Raw genomic sequence first — 19,941 nt, 5'->3', positions numbered from 1 at the left:
TGCCACAGAATGGGCGCTTATGACCGTAGCAGTTTTGCTCCCTAAAACCAAAATCCAAAAAAGAAAACTTTTTACAATATATAAACTGCAGAAGCTCTCTGGAATCAGGGGTTTCAGTGTGTTAATGGGAGCCAGACCGTTTTTTGTTAACTTCCACCCCCACTGTTCTGCAACCAAGTAGCACAGCATATGCGATTGATGAGGCGTTTTCGTTGGGCTGCTTCGGAAAGTCGAGTAATCATAACCTCGAACAAATCTGCTACTCATATATCCTTCATGTAAGAAAATGTGAGAACGGTATTCTATGAGTACTCGGAACGGACAGAAGACAACTAGGTCCATGGAGCGCTTGGACAGCTAGACCAAACAGTTGCACCACAGTTTCACAAGTAAATTTTCTATCGACTACGAAGTCAAGGATAATGACAAAATGCATTGAAAGTGAAATCGCCTTCAAGCAGGCAGCTGCTGATGCAGACACATCGATAGTGCAGACCACAGTATCTCTAGCTTCGCCTAACAAGTTTGACGCAATTGTGGACCAACATGTTGACCTGATCACAATGATGGATCTCCAAACTTCTTCCCCCAATGCACATTTCCTCAAGTCAGCAAGAGGTACAGCCACTCAGCTCCACTACCATCCTGGAAGTGCAGTGCAGAAGTGTGTAGCCACGCACTTCCAATACGCAATGAGCGGTTGCGAGTCTATACCCACGTAATTCAACCAAGGAAAGGTCAAATTTGTCAAGGCACTCTTCAAAAATGCAGCTTTGGATTTATATATTACTAAATTCACTTATCCTTCAATCCATCCGAAGGAAATAACAGTTGCGATAATGCCATAAGAAATTATGGATTTACCTTTACGCTGGTAACCACCCATCCACAAGCTGAGGAATAAGCAGTACACGGTAGGTTGGATGGTCGATTTCGGGGTGTCGACCAATCAACAAAGTCATCGGTCCCATCGGATTAGGTAAGGATGGGGAAGGGACGCGGCCGTAACCTTACAGAGGAACCATCTCGGCATTTGCCTGAAGAGTTTTAGCGAAATTACAGGAAACCTAAGTGAGGATGGCCGAACATGGGTTTGAACCGTCGTCCTCATGAATGCGAGTCGAGTGTGCCAACGACTGACCCACATCACTCAGGAGCAGTACATGGCATCAGCCTACAGAACATCAACAAACACCTCTTCCATATCTCCCATCGAAACTGCACCTCAACAACGCACCTTTAGAGTTTTCTCTCAGGTGCAGCAGTGGATCGGACACTATTTGGATCCAGCGCAGTGTATATCACTGAAATGCAGCTCAGATTGCCAATATCGTTGTGGGTGAGGGTCAGTGGGACTGTTCAGCACGAAACTTTGGGAAGTGCCGTGCACCAACATCGGCGACAATTTTGGTATAAAGGACGAAGACGACCTACACGAATCCATTGCAAGTACCACTTCACCAGCAGCTGAAGAAACAGAACGTATTATTCACATAATATTTTACAGCATTAAGCATCTTTACTAATCATTTTTCTCTATCGTAACACTGATCATTCAGCTACAATTATTTTCACCTGAAGAGCAGCAGCAACAACTCGCTGGTGAGCCTGGACCCACCACAGTTTCAGACGTTGGCTGTGCAGCATGTTCCGCAACAGCTGATCTGTGAATCTCCTGCTATGGCCCTTTCTGCTCGTCGAGCCGTCTCCTGGCAGTTCTTTTTTGTAGTACCTACCTACACCTCCCCATAACTACATGTAATCATATAAATTCCAGCCTTTTCCAGCGGTTGACGAGCATCCTTGGACGATCTTAAGTGATCTTGTACCTCCTGTTTTGGTGCGTAAATTACCACGATGTTCTGCTTCCTCAAGATTTTTCCTATTCGGTCATTCACGTCCTTAATAAATGGCAGAAAAGCTTTTGATTTCACCTGCGCTTGAGCATCACTATGATTTCTATGAGGTGGTCCTTACGCTCTTTTCGCCTTAGCGCACGAATAACCACTCTTGAACGACGTGGCGAGATATGTGTGAACGGGTTCAACCGGAAGATTCAGTTTACCACGGAGAAGGATGCAGGTAGAAGAATAAATTTTATTGATGTAATAGTTTTCAAGGAAGAAGATGGTAGCTTGGCTCACACAGTTTACTGGAAACCCACGCACACAGACCGTTACCTACACCGGGATTCGAACCACCAACCAGAGCAAAAGCGAGGCGCCACAAGAACGTCGGCGGATAGACCCGCTGTGAACCAGTGCTACTTGACCCAGAATTAAAACATCTCCTCCGCAGAAGGGGGTAGTAGGGCGGGTTTTAAAGCGAAATCCCTTAGATCCCGGAATAATAACCTGAAATATTTTATTAATTGAGGCAATTCCTGGCGTGAAAGTTTACGTTTTACACTTACAGTACACCACACATTTTTGTTGTTCACCTTCACGAAGAGCTTGCACTAGCTGAATTTCGTACGGTTTCATGTGTAAACGTCAACGCAACACACACCAGAGGGAAATCGGGTGCCTGTTGAGCTGTCGCGCTGCACGGCGAACGGATTTCTGCGGACTCCTTGTCAAACTCCGGCGGATGCGTTCGACGTCTGTCACACTCGTGGACAGCCCGGCGAGTTGCCTTTACACAAACAACCTGTTCCTCGGAATGGTTCGTGCCGTCCTCTAATGCTCTGTGCTGTAGGACGATCCACATCATGCCTAGCACGAAAGACATTCTGAACAGTTACCACTGACACTCACTGCACGTAACGTTGAAACCTTCCCGTCTAATATTGGATGTACGTTTGCTTGCTGACTGAACGCTGCGTCTCTTAAAATCTTTTAACTGCTGCTCTGTCAAGACTACCTGCTGATTATTACGACGAAACATAAAATGTGTTGTCGCCGTGGCCCTCAGTCGTTACCTGAAATTATTAAGACTGATTCTTACCTTTAATTATTTATACTGGATCGCCATCTGACTGCTACAGCAAACTGTGGAATGAATATACTTACTTCTCTTTAACATAATCATAAGCTGCTGGTGGAGTTTCATAATACTTTGTGACTGGAATTCTTTAAGTTGAAGTTAATTTAGATTAGATAAAAGCTGAAGCTCAGTTTAGACTTTTCTTTTAAGATAACAATAAATTCCGTAAAGCATTTACGTGAATGATTTTGGGATAGAAAATTCTTAATGCATTTAATCTGGTAGAAGTTAACTATATTCTGAGAACGATCTTGACAAACAATTACAAGGGGTATAGTTCTTTACAAAAATTCTTAAAAAGTAGCGTTGCGCTACATACCTAATTTTCCATCAAAATTACATAACTATATTCTGAGAACGATCTTGACAAACAATTACAAGGGGCATAGTTCTTTACAAAAATTCTTAAAAACTAGCATTGCGCTACATATAGCGAGTGGCTGGCGAGCACACCGCTTCTTTCAAAGTGTTAATTCATACCTCGCTTACAGCGACCTCCTCTCATGTCTCGCTAGCTACGACTGCCTCGTCTCACATCTTACTCGCAACTGCTCGCTTCCAACGCTCAATGCTACAAAAGTGCGGTCTCGCCGCCAACAATGGTTTTTGGTGCAGACAATCCCTGCTACCATTACAGATGTATTACTGCGCGCTGTTTCCCGCTCTTTCTCAAAATGTATCTATGCGCGGTTTCCCGCTCTTTCTCAATAATACACAATGCAATTTAATTAACAAAACAATTTAAATAAGAAACAGTTCAGATAATTACATGCTAAAACAGTTTAAATACGCCTATTACATAATTACATATGCCGCTACTCGGCTTTCTTAAAATTTTACTACGTTGTTGAGTCATATGGACTCAACATAAGTATAAAATTTGATTATAGAAAATAGTTTGAACAAAGTGTATACACAAATGCTGTCATACGAAATGATTTGTCTATCTCTAATAAAGAGAATATGTAAATAGAAAGGGTTTTAGTAGGAATTGTACATCAAGTAAAATTTGGTTCCCTTAAATTTAACAAGAATAAGAGTAAATGTAAAAATCAATATACAGATCATATGAAGCAATTGAAAGTTTACATTATGAAACATTTAATTCAAATTGGCATCTCTTAGTACCACAATTAAGGAAGGTACAAAAGGAATTGGATAGCATGGTCAAAGCACTGGCAACTGTCTGTGAATGCACTCAAAAGTCTGTTCCTTTCCCTCACATAGCACAACACCAGGTTTCGCCATGTGGTTCCATCATCGCCTTGCTCCATAGTTTTAGTGTACCCAAACACTAAGTACGTCGTCGAATAGCCTGAGTTGCCGCAGCCACATCAGGATTAAGTTCCATCTCCAATGGTCCATTAAGGTTGGTGGTGTAAAAAAAAAAAAAAAAAAAAAAAAAAAAAAAAAAAAAAAGTTAAAGAGAAGTAAGTATATTCATTCCACAGTTTGCTGTAGCAGTCAGATGGCGATCCAGTATAAATAATTAAAGGTAAGAATCAGTCTTAATAATTTCAGGTAACGACTGAGGGCCACGGCGACAACACATTTTATGTTTCGTCGTAATAATCAGCAGGTAGTCTTGACAGAGCAGCAGTTAAAAGATTTTAAGAGACGCAGCGTTCAGTCAGCAAGCAAACGTTCATCCAATATTAGACGGGAAGGTTTCAACGTAGAGCACAAAACGTTTGCTGATGTGCTGACTATATTACTAGAGATGAGGTGGATACACACTACTGCTACTTAGCGAGAAACCTTGTAAAACTCTTTGTTGCTCTTTCCAACAGTATGTTGTCCACACACATACATCAAATAACGTAATATTTATGATTTTTTAAAAATCCCATGATTCTTTTTGATATACTCAGTATTATGCACTCACTCTCCTATACAAATCCAACAAGTTTGTAATGGGAATTACCGAACACCCTGTCACACTGCGTGTATGAATAGCACAACTGATAGTAATTACTGTTAATGCCAGAGTAACTCTTCTCTTACATTAAATCATTCGTCTATTTTTTATTACAGCTTCGATATTTAATAAATATGGATCACATTTGTTGCAAATGTTTTTCAATTATTTTCAAACAAGCTATTAAGGCGTCTTTGTGTAGGATAATAAATCCAGTTCAAATCATATAACATAGGGAAACTTTTATATTATAACATATATTAGTTTCATAAAACATAAAAATATTAAACATAATTTCTAACAGAATAATAGAGCCAAGTGGTACAAGTTAGATTTTGTGTCCCATTTATACAGAGTTGTTCGTCTTTGCCTCTGCTTGGATATCCACTTCTGCTACACCAGGGTGTTCACAATTTGACAACAGCTTTCCCAAAGTTCTCGCCTCGCAGCATACCGATGAAGGCTTTGGGAGTGTTGACGAAGCCTTCGGTCACCGTCTCCCTGTACTTGAGCTTCCCCTCCCTCACCCACTGCGTCAGTGGGTTGATCCCCTCATCCCAGCGGTCGTGCCACCGGCTATAGGAGCAACCCTCAATGCGGAGTTGATTGGCAAGAAACGTGAACGGCAGGGTCACCAACTTTTGAGGCTCAAGCTCGTTGTACTGGGAGATGCCGCCGATAACGGTGATGCGGCCGCGGTAGCGCATGTGACTCATGACCTTTGTGCTCATGTCGCCCGCCACGTTGTCGAAGTACACGTCGACACCATTTGGGGCAGCCTGCTTCAGGGCGGTGGACACGTCTGTCGTTTTGTAGTTAAACACGTGATGGAAGCCCAGGTCGTCTTTCAACCATTTCACCTGAGAATAAGAGATTTATATCATAGCAGTACAAGATGCTAGTTGAAACTGTTTTCTAAGTTACTTACTTATTCCAGACTTATATTAGCTATGAAAAACAGTGAATTCTGTTTTATAAGTTACAGAGCGCAGTAATCAGTCGTCCTTTTTTTTTCAAGGTTTTATTTGACAATTCCGGATTTCGGCAAGTGCCTAGCCGTTATCAATGCTAAAACGTACAAGAAGTATATGGTCAGGCGATACTATAAAATGGCATAAACTACATGCCTTTTACATTAGGTTACTTACCACTATTTTCTAATCTCTCTGTTCTTCGGGCGCAGGTCACAGTTCTTTTAATACTACTGTATAAAGAAGATAGGCTGTGTGGAGAACACATCGATACATAATATATAACATTTAGAGGAAACCCCACAACAGACTCCACGTCCTGATACTCCTGTCCAGCCAGACATGGAGCCTGCATCCTTCCACCACCATTCCCACCTACAAATCCTTGATCACCCCATCCTTTGTAGTGCCAGCATTTCTTGGATTTCTGCCCCTTCCAGATTCCATAACGCTCTCCAAATTCCCGAGCGCCATGCACTCCACCTCGCCTTCCATATTCACCCTCCATCCCCCATGTGCATCATCTACGACCTCATCCCCTTCCCGCTACCTTCTCCTTTTCCTTGAACATCGCCACACCCTGTATATTTCCCACCGACCCGGTCCACATCCCGTGGAGTCACCCTTCCTCTCCACCAACAACCCGTTGCTGCACTTTTACTGTTGTGCTCACCCTCTCTCCAGCTCCACACCCTCCCCCTCCTTCCCCAACGCAACTTCTAGCACATACCCCTCCCAGATGATGAACTTCGCCCTGACATCTATCCCTCCTACCAACTCTAACCGCACCTTCCTCCTGCCTTCTCCTCAGGGCTCCCTCCCTTCTCTTGAGTGGCTGTCCCCTTCCTACACCCACTCCCTCTCCCATGCTCCCCTTCAGGATCTCTGCACTCCCTCCTGCCTTGTCTTCCTGCTTCATCACCTGCCGCATCTGCCTCTTGTCTCTTGGGACAGCAAGCACTGGAACGTCTCTTCCGCCACCGTCCTAAGGCAACAAAGCCGTTTGGCATCCGAGCAAAGGAGAGTCTCGAGTCACCTGGATGGCATTAAGGTCCTCAACCAGGGATGGAGTAGGGGATCTCCCTGGCTACTACAACGGCCGAGATTACTACTTGATCTGGCTGCTTACAAGTAGTATTGTACCCTGGACCACCTTTCTAAAATTAAATTTACTTAGATTTTACACCGCCATTCAGATTTTATTACTGTTTACACGGATGGGTCTAAACAGCCGGATTTTATGGGCTTCTATGCTGTATTTCTGGCCGAGTGGTTCTAGGCGCTACAGTCTGGAACCACGCGATCACTAGGGTTGCAATTTAGAATCCTGCCTCGGGCACGGATGTGTGTGATGTCCTTAGGTTAGTTAGGTTTAAGTAGTTCTAAGTTCTAGGGGACTGATGACCTCTGAAGTTAAGTCCCATAGTGCTCAGAGCCATTTAAACCATTTTTGCTGTGTTTCCCGATACTGTCTGTAGGATAGGGCTCCCAGAGCAGTTCTCAGTTTACTTGCCATTCTGAAAGCATTAGAGCATATGCGACGACATTATGGCAAGAAATTCATCATCTGCTCAGATTCCCAAAGTGCTCTACACGCTCTTGAACACATGTAACCAGTAGATCGGATGGTGCAAGAAGTGCAGGACGCACTCCTGCTCTTGCAAAAGCAGGGTAAGGATATCATTTTCTCCTGGGTTCCAGGGCATATAGGAATTCCTGGAAATGAACATGCAGACGCGGCTGCCAAGGAGGCTTGCTCCATCCCACCGCCTGTTCGCTATTCCGTCCCCCTGCAGGCAATAACATCATTCGTGACTCAGAAGGTCATGCGTTGGTGGGAGGCTTAGTGGCTGGAAGTGAGGGACAATAAGTTGCGAGCGGTGAAGGATTCTGTCCGATCGTGGCTTACCTCATTCTGACGACGACCAGCTGAGGAAGTAGCCCTTACACAGCTTCGAATAGGACATTGTCCATTGACACATGGTTTTGTTACGCCGTGAGGAGCCACCAACGTGTCAGACATGTGGGACACAGCTGTCGATACGACATATTTTAACTGAGTGTGTTTTATATGCGGGTTTGAGGGAAGATTTAAGTTTCCCACCAGACCTGCCCTCTCTTTTAACTAATAATGAGGCGCGTGTTGCTAGAGTTTTACGATTTTCTGTGATGTCTGGACTTCTTCCCAAAACATTGGGATTGAGATCTTAATGTGCTGTAAAGTGTTTTGGTCACCCATTATTTGTAAGTGGTCACCCAGTCACAGTTAATTATTTTTACCTGTTTTGTACTGGTATTTTATTTCTAGTTTTATCCACCTGTTTTGATGCGCCGTGTCCAATCTTGAAATTTGAGCATTTACAATTCTCTCAAAGACCGACTCTGAATTGATACTTGTTGAACAGATCTTGGTAGCACTCGTCAACATTTGTTTTGGGAATGGGCGCTCATAACCTCGTCGTTGTGCCCCCTAAAACGCTAATCATCATCATCATCATCATACACCCCCCGCCCCCTATTTCTTTCATTCTGCCCCTTCCCCTGCTGCAATTTGCTCTCCGCTCTTTTTCCATCACCTCAGGCCTCTTCCTTGTCAGGTCCCCCCTGGCAGGTTTTATTTTTTGTTGTATGTGCTTCATCTCTTAAAATGAATTTAAGGTGTCTTAGTTCTGGAGTGTTTTAATGCTGTGGCCAACTTTTAACCTGTATGTGTGCGACTTTACTGTCTTTTTCATGCTCTACGAATCGCCATTTGTGTTTTTTAACTTTTTGTAGACTTTTTTAACTGTCCCCACATGATTGTATCCGTGTCAATGTATATTTTCCCTCCATTGTCTCTCCTTGGTCTCTTTTTACGTACCCCTTTTTATCGCCTTTATATGTATAATTGTCTCCTTTTAATAGTTGCCATGTCATTCAGCTGAAGAGCGGCGGATTGTGCCGCTGCCAGCCCTCCCCTGCCCATGTGGGGCAGGGGAATTCAATGAAAATAAATGAAAAAAAGGAACTACTTCGTTGCCCCTGGGACAAGCCACCTCTGGATCCAATCTTATACTGTTTCCTAGCACCAAGTTTTCAAACAATTCCCAGAACAATGCATTTTTCATAACAGCTTGCCCATTAATAAGGTTGCTGCTGATATTCTTGGATGACAAAAGATCTCCAGCTCTTCTAGGAGGTCGAGGGACCTGATCTTCTGGCATTTTTGCAGCAACCTCACATTAGATGTCAAACTCGGCACATTAAGAGTAGTCATAAGTAAATTAGCAGCCATTAAATATTTCTGTGTGTCATCTTTTCCGCCCAATGTGACGTGGCCCCCCAAACCTAATTTCCAGTCTCCTTCCCGATTGGCCCACATAACAGGCCCTGCAGTCGCTAGGAAACAGTATAAGGTTTGACTCAGGGGGGAACGAAGTAGATCCTTTTTTTTCTTCCTTTATTTAATTTGTATTCCACATCTGGGGGCAGGCTGACAGAAACTTAATGCGCCGCTCTACAGTCGATAGAAGAGTTAAAAAACATAATGAGAAGATGACAAACAATATCTAAGGCCAATAAAGCGGTGACTTCGTTAAAAACAGTAAAATGGCGAAAAGTTGCGGAAGGTGAAATAGAAAAAACACGGGGTTGACGATTATAATGAAGATACACAGTAAAGTACACAGTCACTATAAAAAAAACATGGAGATAGTATGGTTTCTGTTCGTAACACTTCAAAAAGGGGGTACGCAACACTGAACAGTCAAACACTGCACCATAGATTAGAGATGTACACACCACAGCCTAAACCGAAGGGGGGAGGGGGGTGAAAACCCGGACAGACGAGGAGAAAAAGGGTGGGGAAAGCAAAAAGGTTGGGAGCCGACAGAGAGGACACAGAAAATGTGGGAGTAACAGAGTGGACGTGAGAAAAGGAGTGGGGAAGACAATGGAGCGTAAACGTAAAGGGGGAAGGGGAGAATGGAGTGGGAAGGTGGAGAGAAAACGGGATGGAAGAGGGGGATGGAGCCTGGGAAAAGGACAGAGGGAGGGAGGAGAAGGTGAAGATCAAGGTTGATAGGAGGGATAAATGGAGGGAGTGAGGGTATCATCTGGCAGGGGGAGTTGCTGGAAGTCACCTCAGGAATGGAGATGAAGGGTGTAAAGGTGGCGGGTAGGAGGGACACAACAGTGAAGGCACTGCACTGGCCAACGTTGGAGACGAGAGGAGCAACCAGGGGATGAGGAGGACCAAGCCGGTGGGAGGTCTAGAGGATGTGGATATGTTGTAGGAAAAGGAGCAGATGGGGGAAAGGAATCAGGTCATAGAGGATCTACATGGGGGACAGACAGTGAGGCAGGGTGCATGGCATTCGAGGATCTGGAGGGACTTATAGAATGTGGGAGAGGTGGGCAGATATCCAGGCAAGACTAGCATAACAGAGGATGGGATGGATTACAGATTTGTAGGTGTGGAGGATGGTAGAGGAGTTCAACCCCTGTGTCCAGCCAGGGAGGAGTTTAAGAAGACAGAGGCAATTGTGGGCTTTGGATTGGATAGGGTGGAGATGAGGGATCCAGTTTGGCTGACGGTCAATAGTGAGTCTAAGGTAGCTGAAGGTAGGGGAAAGGCGGACAGGACGGGTGCAGATGGCAAGGGAAACATCAAGGCGCCAGAAGGAGCGATTAGTACTGCCTATGACGATTGATTTTGAGGAGTCACTGGTTACACCATGTGGCAAAGGAGCTTGTACTGTCTTGCCAATATGTAGCAGCCTTTAACATATTGCTGTAAGCGTATGACGGTTATAACAATGAACCTACAGAGCTCTCTCCATGGTACGTTAGTTTAGATGCATGTACATTGTCATAACAGCAATTTATTTTATTGGTTTTATTGTACTTAAAATTATAATCTGTTTGAAATGACACAGAGACTAGTACTCTCTACATCTTTAACGGAATGCCAAGTCACGCCAACCATCCATCTTGCTGACATTTAGTGCCATCTACGAACTATTCAGTAAATAAGAGTAACAATATACCTGTCATGATGTTTAAATAAAGAGAAAAATAATACAAAGATAAAATCATTTAAATCAGATCAATTGTAGCATGTGCCTCCTTGTGTCTTGAAAATAAATAAAAAAAAAAAAAAGGTTTTACCCCTCTTGCGTTACACATTTGTTTAAAGGATAAAACGACTGACTCATAGGACTGAACTTGGAAATTTTCATATATTTTCTATGTTTACTGGCAAATGTGGAACAAAGTCGGACAGCAATGTAAAGAATTTTACTTATGTTTTTTTAATGTAATTGCCACGCAAATTTGAACCTTTTTTACTTTCCTTTAAATGTTATATATTACGTAGTTAATATAGAGGGTGCCATGCAACCAATCGATGTGTTCTCCACACAGTCTACCTTCTTTATACAGTAGAATTCAAAGAACTGTGACCTGCGCCCGAAGAACAGAGAACTGACATGCATCGAGACTAGAAAACAGGGGTATGTAATCTAATGTAAAAGCCATGTAGGTTATGCCACGAGCTGTAACATTTTCTAGTATCGCCTGGACATGCACTTCTTGTACTTTTTAGCATTGTATTGACTAGGAACGAGCCGGATTTGCCAAATAAAAGCTGCAAAAAAAAGAAAGAAAAAAAGACGACTGATTGCTGTGGTCTATAATTTGTAAATCATATCACAGTCACTGAGTGCGCCCACTTTCCTAATGGAAGGTAACGTAATGAATTCTGTTCTTGGCGCAAAAAACACTTTCTTATAGAACGATACTTACAGCATATAAATTACCTGCAGCAAAATGCTATTGTTGGATCTCAAACAACGCAAATATTGTCCTCTGAGAATAAAGTGGGGAACCTAGAACCTCAAACCTCATTCAATCTTCCTCATCAAAAATTTTGGCATGCCGAAATATTTACACAATTTTAACAAAGAACATTATAGTTCCTTGTACCCAGTCTCGCTTTGTAGATATCTTTATACTCAGCGTCTCCATCTCACTGCCATTGTCTGTATATTTCGCTTTCCCATTGACTCATTTTTCTCCTCTTGATTTACAGTATATTCCCCTACCATTTTCTCCACTTACACTGTCTCCTTTTGTCTTTCTTTCTCACTGTCATTGTCTCCACCATTCCTCAGAAACTTTGGGGACCCAATCTAGTTTTTTTGCCTATAAACACTAGTTAAATATTTCGGTCTAAAATACTCCCTCCGCTATACCTACTTGTTACAAGTTCCCCAGTATGGGAGAGTGCAGACATTGCAACCCACCAAGTCCATGTAAGGTGTCCACTCATTCATATTATTAATTCCCACAGCTTCTGTCTCCTACCATGTCTCTTTCCTTTTATATTGCCACTGCCTTTCTATTGCCCATCAATATCACCTTTCTCTCCTTTCCTCTCCTACTCCTATTGTCTTCTTCCATCTCTCTTCCCCTTTCAATGCAACTTTCTCTCTCTCACCATCAGTGTCTTCTCTCTCTTTCTCTCTTCCTGTCACTGTCACCTCTTTCTCCTCCTGCCACCATCTTCATGCTATTCTCTTTCAGCACAAAGAAAGTGAGAACATGTTCCCATGTGAAAATTTGCGATGAGGAAAGCAGAATGAGGACTGACTCAGATGGTTCCCCACTTTTCTGTGAGAGTCTTTAACAGAGGAACATACTCAACTTTTTTGTTCTCCGAGAGCAGTAGTTTTCCTCTGTTTCCTCTGTTTCCTCTGTTTCCGTAGTGCGTGTTACTTACATAAAACAACTTACACAGAGCAATACAGTTTTGACAGTTTATTTACACCTTTGGACAGATTTATCCTCTTTGACACACGTATGAACAACAAATAAGTATCTTTAAAATAAGGTTAACACACAATCGTTTGCTTTCCATTTTTTCTTGATGTTTTGGTCATCGATCGGAAGTTAGCGAAAACGCTTGACTTATGATTTGTATCTTAAAAGAGTAAAAATTTTATTAGAAATATATAGCTAAATTTGCAGCCCTTTCCGTTTTACATAATTTTTTGCAATAATTTTAAGTTCTTTTCGAGTATTTTAAGATCCTTCTTACGCAACTTTTTGACACTACACTCCCAATTTGGGCATAAAAAATGCTAACTAAAAACGTAGTTTGGCTACCTCAGAACCGTTGCGATGACTCTAGAATCCTTACCATGTATTCACTATGTCACTTAAAGGTACACTCACACTCAGACCTGGTATCAAGTGGATGTTTAAAGTATACAGGTGCGGTAAATTTGAACATCTGAAGTTCTGTAAAGGACAATATACCGAAAAATTTCGAGTTTCCATGTTTCATGAGAATATCATCTCAAGATAACATGTTAAGAATTTCGACTATTTACCGTGAATAGAAATTATAGAAGTGTGCACCTGCACAACTGATAATTTTGCACCCAAAATTCATGGTTTTTCAGGGGTTTTTCAAGAACTGTACATGAACAAATGGTGCTTTTATAAGCCACTTAAGGTCCATCCTAGACTACACCTAGACGACGCCAGCCCGGACTGGAGGAAGTATATGAATGATACTTAAATTTTGACCATTTATTTAGGTTCTTTACATTATACCCCGTCTTCCTATATGTGTGCAAACGTTCGCTAGGCCAAGAGCTATCAAAATCTCTCCATTCCTTATCTCTGTGATCAATAGAAACGGATAAATGACCCCAGAGAAATATAATTTTCGCTTCCAGCTTTTGGTACACACTGTTACCATGCACTGTCGTGCACGGAGAGATAAAGTGAAACTTTATTTTTGTATTGTTCTGTACGAGTTTGGCAGAAAAATTCAAGCTTAAGGTTGAAAAACAAAACGTGATATTTGTTGAAATATGACCGTAAAAATATGCATTTTGTTCGTTTTTCAATCTTAAAAAAGTGATTTATTTTAAAATTTGTAATATTAATTTGAAATGTGATTATTTGACATATTTTTGGTTTTTCCCACTCTACACGCAGCTCTGTCTAGGAATGGTAGATGTGTCACATGTGAGCCAAGTTTAGTTGAAATTACTTCTAGCGTTCGAGAGTTGTGTTTTACATGCCATCCCTATCTGTCACAAACCCTCATGGTGAGGGTTACAGATAGTCAGATATGTCGCCAATTAGCGTAGCCAAGCCCGACCTAGAAAGCTGTGAATTCGATGGTAATATAGTTTGTTTACGACTCAGGAGTCACCTGTCATTTCAAAGATTCTTACTGAAACGATTCACACCATTAGAATAACCTCTGAGAATTTGAATTACGTATTGACTGGGAAGGTTCTCCGGTCCTATAAAATAAAAAGATCTTCTACACCATCTGTGTGTCAGTATGATGCAATCAGACGTTGGTTTTTATGTAGGTTTGTTCATTGTCTTCTCTGAACAGTGACGACCAAAACCGTGGGTTTGTTCGCCACTTACCACATACTTCTGTCCGTGCCTACAAATAAGGTTCATAAGTCTGTAAGACGTCGACCAAGTGCCCAAACGGACCTAGTTTTTGTTTTTTGCATCCCATTGCTTACACATTTGAGATTAGCATTACTTCTTGTGTGGTATTTCTGCAGCTCGTTGTAGTCAGTAACAAGAAGTAGAGCAGCGAAATCTGCACAAATACGTAATGGTGGCGGTTTCTGATTATTTTAATTTCAAGATTTTAAACATGGCTGAAACAGCAACTGTTGAAATTCTTCACGATAAAGGGTGACAGCCATATACAGTATATATATATCCATCAGAAGAAAAAATCTAAAATTACATCATGCAATGGAGATTAATAAGACAATTGTGCCAATGGCGTCGTCAAGACATCCTTTCCTGCTCTCGACTTCCTGGGGGTGAATGCTTGCAGTAGGAAGTTTTACCCGCTCTAATGAACACATCTGTTTGTAGGTAGGTTGAACAACATATGACTACATACCTTAGCGTCAGATCCGGCGAAGCCGATGACAGTACACCCCTTGATGAGCGCTATCTGTCCCACTATGCTGCCGACAGCTCCCGCAGCGCCGCTCACCACGACCACCTCTCGAGCCTTGAGCTGGCAGACCTCCAGCAGTGGGAAGTAGGCACTGATCCCAGGCATACCGAGCACTCCCAGGGACAGGGATAACGGCAAGTCCCCCAGGTCTGGCACCAGCATGGGGGGCGACATGACATCAGGGGGCGGCACTTCAGGCCCAACATCAGCCACTGTGCGGTCGCGCCACCCCCAGTAGGCCACCACGTGCCGACCCACTGGGAAACCTGCAGCCCGGCTCTCCACAATCCGTGCCACCTGTGGGCAGACCTCACTGTTACGCCACCACACAAAGCAAAAACACAAACGGCGCCACGAAAGTGCAGTATATCAGGAGCCACTTCAGCCACTGTGTGACACTGCCATGCCAATTTCTCACTCTTGGCAAGTGCACTTATAACAAAAGGAGCTAAATTTACAATTCCTACGACTTTTGATCACAAACTTGAGAAACAACTTGCTTGAAGGTTCTCCCAAATTTTAATTCCTTCCATACTGTAATGCCTTCAGTGGGAAACATGCCATGTACTACCACAAATTCATGGTCAAGTGTTTCCCAAAGGATCCTGGTCTCACTGTCCATGTTTCCCTGACCCATATACCAATACTCGCAACTAATTATTGTCACAGTCCTACAGGTGATGACACAATAAAATTCACTGTTCTAGCCATTCATGCAGCCTACTGAAAGTCCCCACACATTCCTTAGTTCTCGATCAGGACATCCATACCTTCTATTTGAAAGGAAACCTATCTTAACTGTATGTATTTTACCGCAATGTAAGAGCCACGTATTCACTGTTTATTAACTTAAGTTTAAGCTTAAGTTTAAGCTCCATCTTTGCTAATATCAACTGGTGCAACAATTATGCTATATACTTTCCTCCAACTTGTACTCCCTAGGCACCAAGTAAATCCAACTCACTACCAGATAATCCATCCTCTTATCCCTTTGCCGGCTGGAGTGGACGTGCGGTTCTAGGTGCTACAGTCTTGAACCGAGCGACCGCTACGGTCGCAGGTTCGAATCCTGCCTCGGGCATGGATGTGTGTGATGTCAATAAGTTAATTAGGTTTAATTAGTTCTAAGGTGTAGGGTACTGATGATCTCAGAAGTTAAGTCACATAGTGCTGAGAGACATTCGAAACATTTTTTCCTATCCCTTTACAACTATAAACACACTGGCAATGAACGCCCTGCAGTATGAGATGGAATTGGCGATGGTTATCCCAAGAAACAACTTCATTTGGCCACAACAATTGTTTCACCAACATGTCCAATATAAGTATTACCACGCCTTCACTAAAATTTAAGTAACAAAAATATCCGTTTTTAAGCTTGAGGAGACAGATGCAATCTTCCCTGCTAATACAGTTTATTATGAAACAGTTTATGGCTTATTAGACCATCATATGATAACAACTGCTTTTCTGCCTTAAATAAGAAACTATTCTACCATGAGGTGAGAAAATAACTGGTTAATAAAGTATAATATTCAGAGATACAACTGCCTATCCTAAGTAGACCAGTCCTACTTTAAAAAGTATCATTGATACTGACCTCAATATCTTTAGTTCTGGTAAATAGCCGCAGTTTACTACTTTCCTCAAAGGTGACCTCATTTTTCTCTGTCATAGCTACAAGAAAAGTAACTCCACCCCTGATATGATAAAAGCATCCCAAAAACTCCTTGGATGTATAAATGCACTTGCCTCGTATCCAGCTGGAACTGATTGTGACTCACCCTCTCTATCAATCCGCACACAAACTACACACCAAAATACCCAATGCCCCAACGCCTCCCAACCTAATCCAATAATTATAGCTGTCACAACTGCAATGGCTACCGGAAGCATAACCACACCTAGGTCGCCAAAATGGAAGACTTTGTGTGAGTTTCTGAGATCCTGAAGACATAATCAGCGTTACGAAAGGAAAAGCACACAGCAACCAGCCGCTGTCTCTTTAGTTTTTATTACTCTTGCATCTCTAGATTTCGGATATAAATAGCCATCTTCGGTGCATTTGAGTTACAATCCCAGAAACTCGCGGCAGTACCTGTCGCCATTTGATCTTCTTGGTGTGTAGGCTGAACGAAACTGAAGCCTCAGTTTTCTCTACGATTGTTCAGTGTTAGCATCATTCGATAGAAACGTTCTTCCCAAGTCTTGATCAGTGCGTCTGGAGTAATTGTCGCAATAACTGCTTCAGTCCTATTTCTTAAGTTGGGTATGTCGTCAGATGGTAGAGAAGGAACGTATACGTGATCCTTTATCAACCATCAAAGGTAAAAATGCCATGGAGTCAGATCGGGTAAACATGGAGACCATGCGAAACAAGATATGTCATCTGGCCCCCTGTGACCAGTTCAGCAGTCAGGTACAACATAGTTTAACCAATCACATCCTGTGGTATGCCTGTGGGACAGTATACCACCTTACTGCCAAATAAAGTTCTGGTGTTTATCTTCGTCCCATTGAGGAAAGAGCCATAGTTCTAGCACGTCAAGATAAAAAACAGCAAATACGCATGATTGACCCAAAAAAATCCCATAAAGTTTCTGTCCGGACACGGCACAAAAGACATTCAATTTATGGGAGTTGCAACTGTACCATCTCGTGCAGGTTTGCTGTTCCCCAGTTGTGCACATCATGTGTGTTCCCACGTCCATTTAGGTGAAAAGTCGATTCGGAATTGAAGATAGCAAGATCCAGAAAATTTTCATAGTCATGGAGCAATACATATTTTACTAGGTTGGCTGGTAAAGCGCAGACTGTATCCTTGAGAGCCTGCAGCAACTGGGAACAATAGCGACGTGGCTAAGTGTTTACTTAAAAGTCTCCACACAGACGTGACTTGAACTACCAGTTTACGAAAAGGCTTCCGGACTAATTTCTGGGAGATAGGCGTGAAAGTCGGTCATTTGTTCAACACGTTTTTCTGTCACTTTTAGTCCTCCCATACTTTTCCCTTTGGAAAGACAACAGGTGTCTTCAAAATGAACCCATGGATGTTACCATCGCTTGGAGGATTACAATGGAACTCAACACGGAATGCATGTTGCGCTGTAATAACAGATACACTCCGTGGAAACTAAAACACGAAAAGTCGTTTACTAGTCGTCATCTTGATGCATTACTTATAATTGTAAGTTGAATGAAACAAATGCTATAGAGCACTAAACCTATGACGATCATTTTGAAATACGGTACTCCGTATTTTTGTTACTTCTCTTATCGTAAAGTAAAGGATACCGTGAGGCATCCTGGCAGCTATCAGCCATTGCCTTACAGGAGAAACGTAAATGACGGAAAAGTAACGTAAAGAAGACATGAATATTACAGGCTCTTTGTTCCCTAAGCATTACAATATAATGTTTTTTTCGGAATTTCTGTATACGCTATTCAACGCATTAATTAGAAATTTATAAGTACAGTCGTAGTGAACAAGACAGGTGCTAGCCACTCGATAGTCAATAGCGATTGACCAAATGAACGATCAGTTCGTGTCTTGGAGAAATGAACGAATATTCAGTGTAATGCTGACAATGTAATTTGTCTTGCAATAGAGATTGGAGAATAGAAGCCTGCTTTATTGCGTTTGTAGATTTATAAGAAGCGTATAACAATGTTGATTTGAACGCTGTCGCTGAAAGCTTGAAGTTTGAAGGTGTGAAATACAGTGACTCAAGGGTCACTTACAACTTGTATCGAAATCAGCTGCAATTATAACATTCGAAGAATGTAAACGAGACACAGTAATTTAGCAAGAGAGAGACACAGCATCATTGTCTATCCCTCGTCATATTTAATCCGTACATTGATCAAGAAATAAATGATATTATGGATAAGTTTGAAAAGCGAATTATAGTTCCAGAAGCCGATGTAATAACACTAAGGTTTGCTAGCGACATTGTAATTCTCTCAGAAACTCAAAGGACTTGGTAAGTTACTTGAATTGAACGGATATTATCTTCAAAATAGTTCGTAATTGAATATCAAGACAAATAAAACAAGGGTGACGGAGTATAGTTGAATTATATCAGATGATACTGAGGGAATTATATCATGAAATGAGATGCTAAAGGTAATGCTCACACTGTTATGCATTGGTGTGACTACAGCAACGATAAATTGGATGTTCATACAGATCACACAAATTATCTTACTTGTATTTCTATAATTGGTTAAGAAACATAGCAGAAAGAGTGGGACAGAATCATTTCTAATAATATAATAGTCTCTTCGTATAACTCCAAAATGCAGACCGCTTAAACAGGGGACCCATGGTGTGCTGAGCAAATGATTCTCACACACGTCTTTTGTGGCACCCAGTGCTAACATAAACTGATAGCGTTTCGAAAGGCAACAAACAGACAAGTGCTGAATGGCGATCATCTATTGGTGTGAAAGCCTAGAGGCGTAGCAGTACCTGGCGTCACTTTCCGTATCTTCCAGTTTGCGCACGAAAATTTGGTGACGTCAGTGAGGTGACGTCACTGTGGTTGCATATGGATGCCAATACTGAGACCCAGGTTACCCGTCTGCGTCAGATTAGGAAAGGAATCAAAGCAGAGATACTTTACCTGGGCCCCAATCATGGTGTCTCCCACTTTCTGTCCGTATTTCTCCCCGGCTCCTAGAATCCTCTGGAAGGGATCGACGCTGAAGTAGACAGCCTCCGTCAGGATTTGTCCGTCCTTGAGGGGTGGGAGGTCCTCCTCCTCGATGCGGAAGTCCTCAGGTCGAGGCTCTCCCTTGAAGTATCGAACGAGTACGATTTTGCGTGCCTTCACCATGGTCGCTGATGTTGATCTGGAAACTCGTACGTGTCCGCTTTTGTAATATTAGCGCTGGGGGCTTATCGAGTTGGTACCGGCATCTCTCTTCTTTCTAATCTCTCTCCGACAAGGATAGTGCCGTGTGTAAGCGATATTGAGCGTTACTTGGATTTTTTTATCATACAACCTCCGGACACTAAGAGTTGTTGTCAGTGTCTCTGCAGATAACTTCACTTTTACTGCCGTTTCATT

The 19,941-nt window shown here is 42.3% G+C and overlaps 1 protein-coding gene across 1 annotated transcript; it reads right to left on the bottom strand.

Moving 5' to 3' along the window:
- Positions 1-5,006: 5,006 nt before the first annotated feature.
- On the bottom strand, positions 5,007-19,720 carry LOC126278533 (prostaglandin reductase 1-like). The gene is made up of 3 exons (XM_049978708.1): positions 19,495-19,720; positions 14,810-15,166; positions 5,007-5,763 (listed from the first exon to the last, which is right to left on the bottom strand). The coding sequence occupies exons 1-3, from the start codon at positions 19,705-19,707 to the stop codon at positions 5,311-5,313; spliced, it is 1,023 nt and encodes a 340-aa protein (XP_049834665.1). The 5' UTR covers positions 19,708-19,720; the 3' UTR covers positions 5,007-5,310.
- Between the last annotated feature and the right edge of the window lie 221 nt (positions 19,721-19,941).

This window comes from Schistocerca gregaria, chromosome 6 (genome assembly GCF_023897955.1).
Source record: "Schistocerca gregaria isolate iqSchGreg1 chromosome 6, iqSchGreg1.2, whole genome shotgun sequence".
Taxonomy (NCBI): domain Eukaryota; kingdom Metazoa; phylum Arthropoda; class Insecta; order Orthoptera; family Acrididae; genus Schistocerca; species Schistocerca gregaria.
This window is presented reverse-complemented; position numbering and strand designations above follow the sequence as displayed.

Bases quoted from the DNA above. Each gene is read 5' to 3' on its own strand.
- LOC126278533 (XM_049978708.1), bottom strand. From the start codon at position 19,707: ATGGTGAAGGCACGCAAAATCGTACTCGTTCGATACTTCAAGGGAGAG. The intron at 15,167-19,494 runs GTAAAGTATCTC...GTCTGCCCACAG, and splicing joins ACACCATGATTGGGGCCCAG to GTGGCACGGATTGTGGAGAG. The intron at 5,764-14,809 runs GTATGTAGTCAT...TCTTATTCTCAG, and splicing joins TCGCCGGATCTGACGCTAAG to GTGAAATGGTTGAAAGACGA.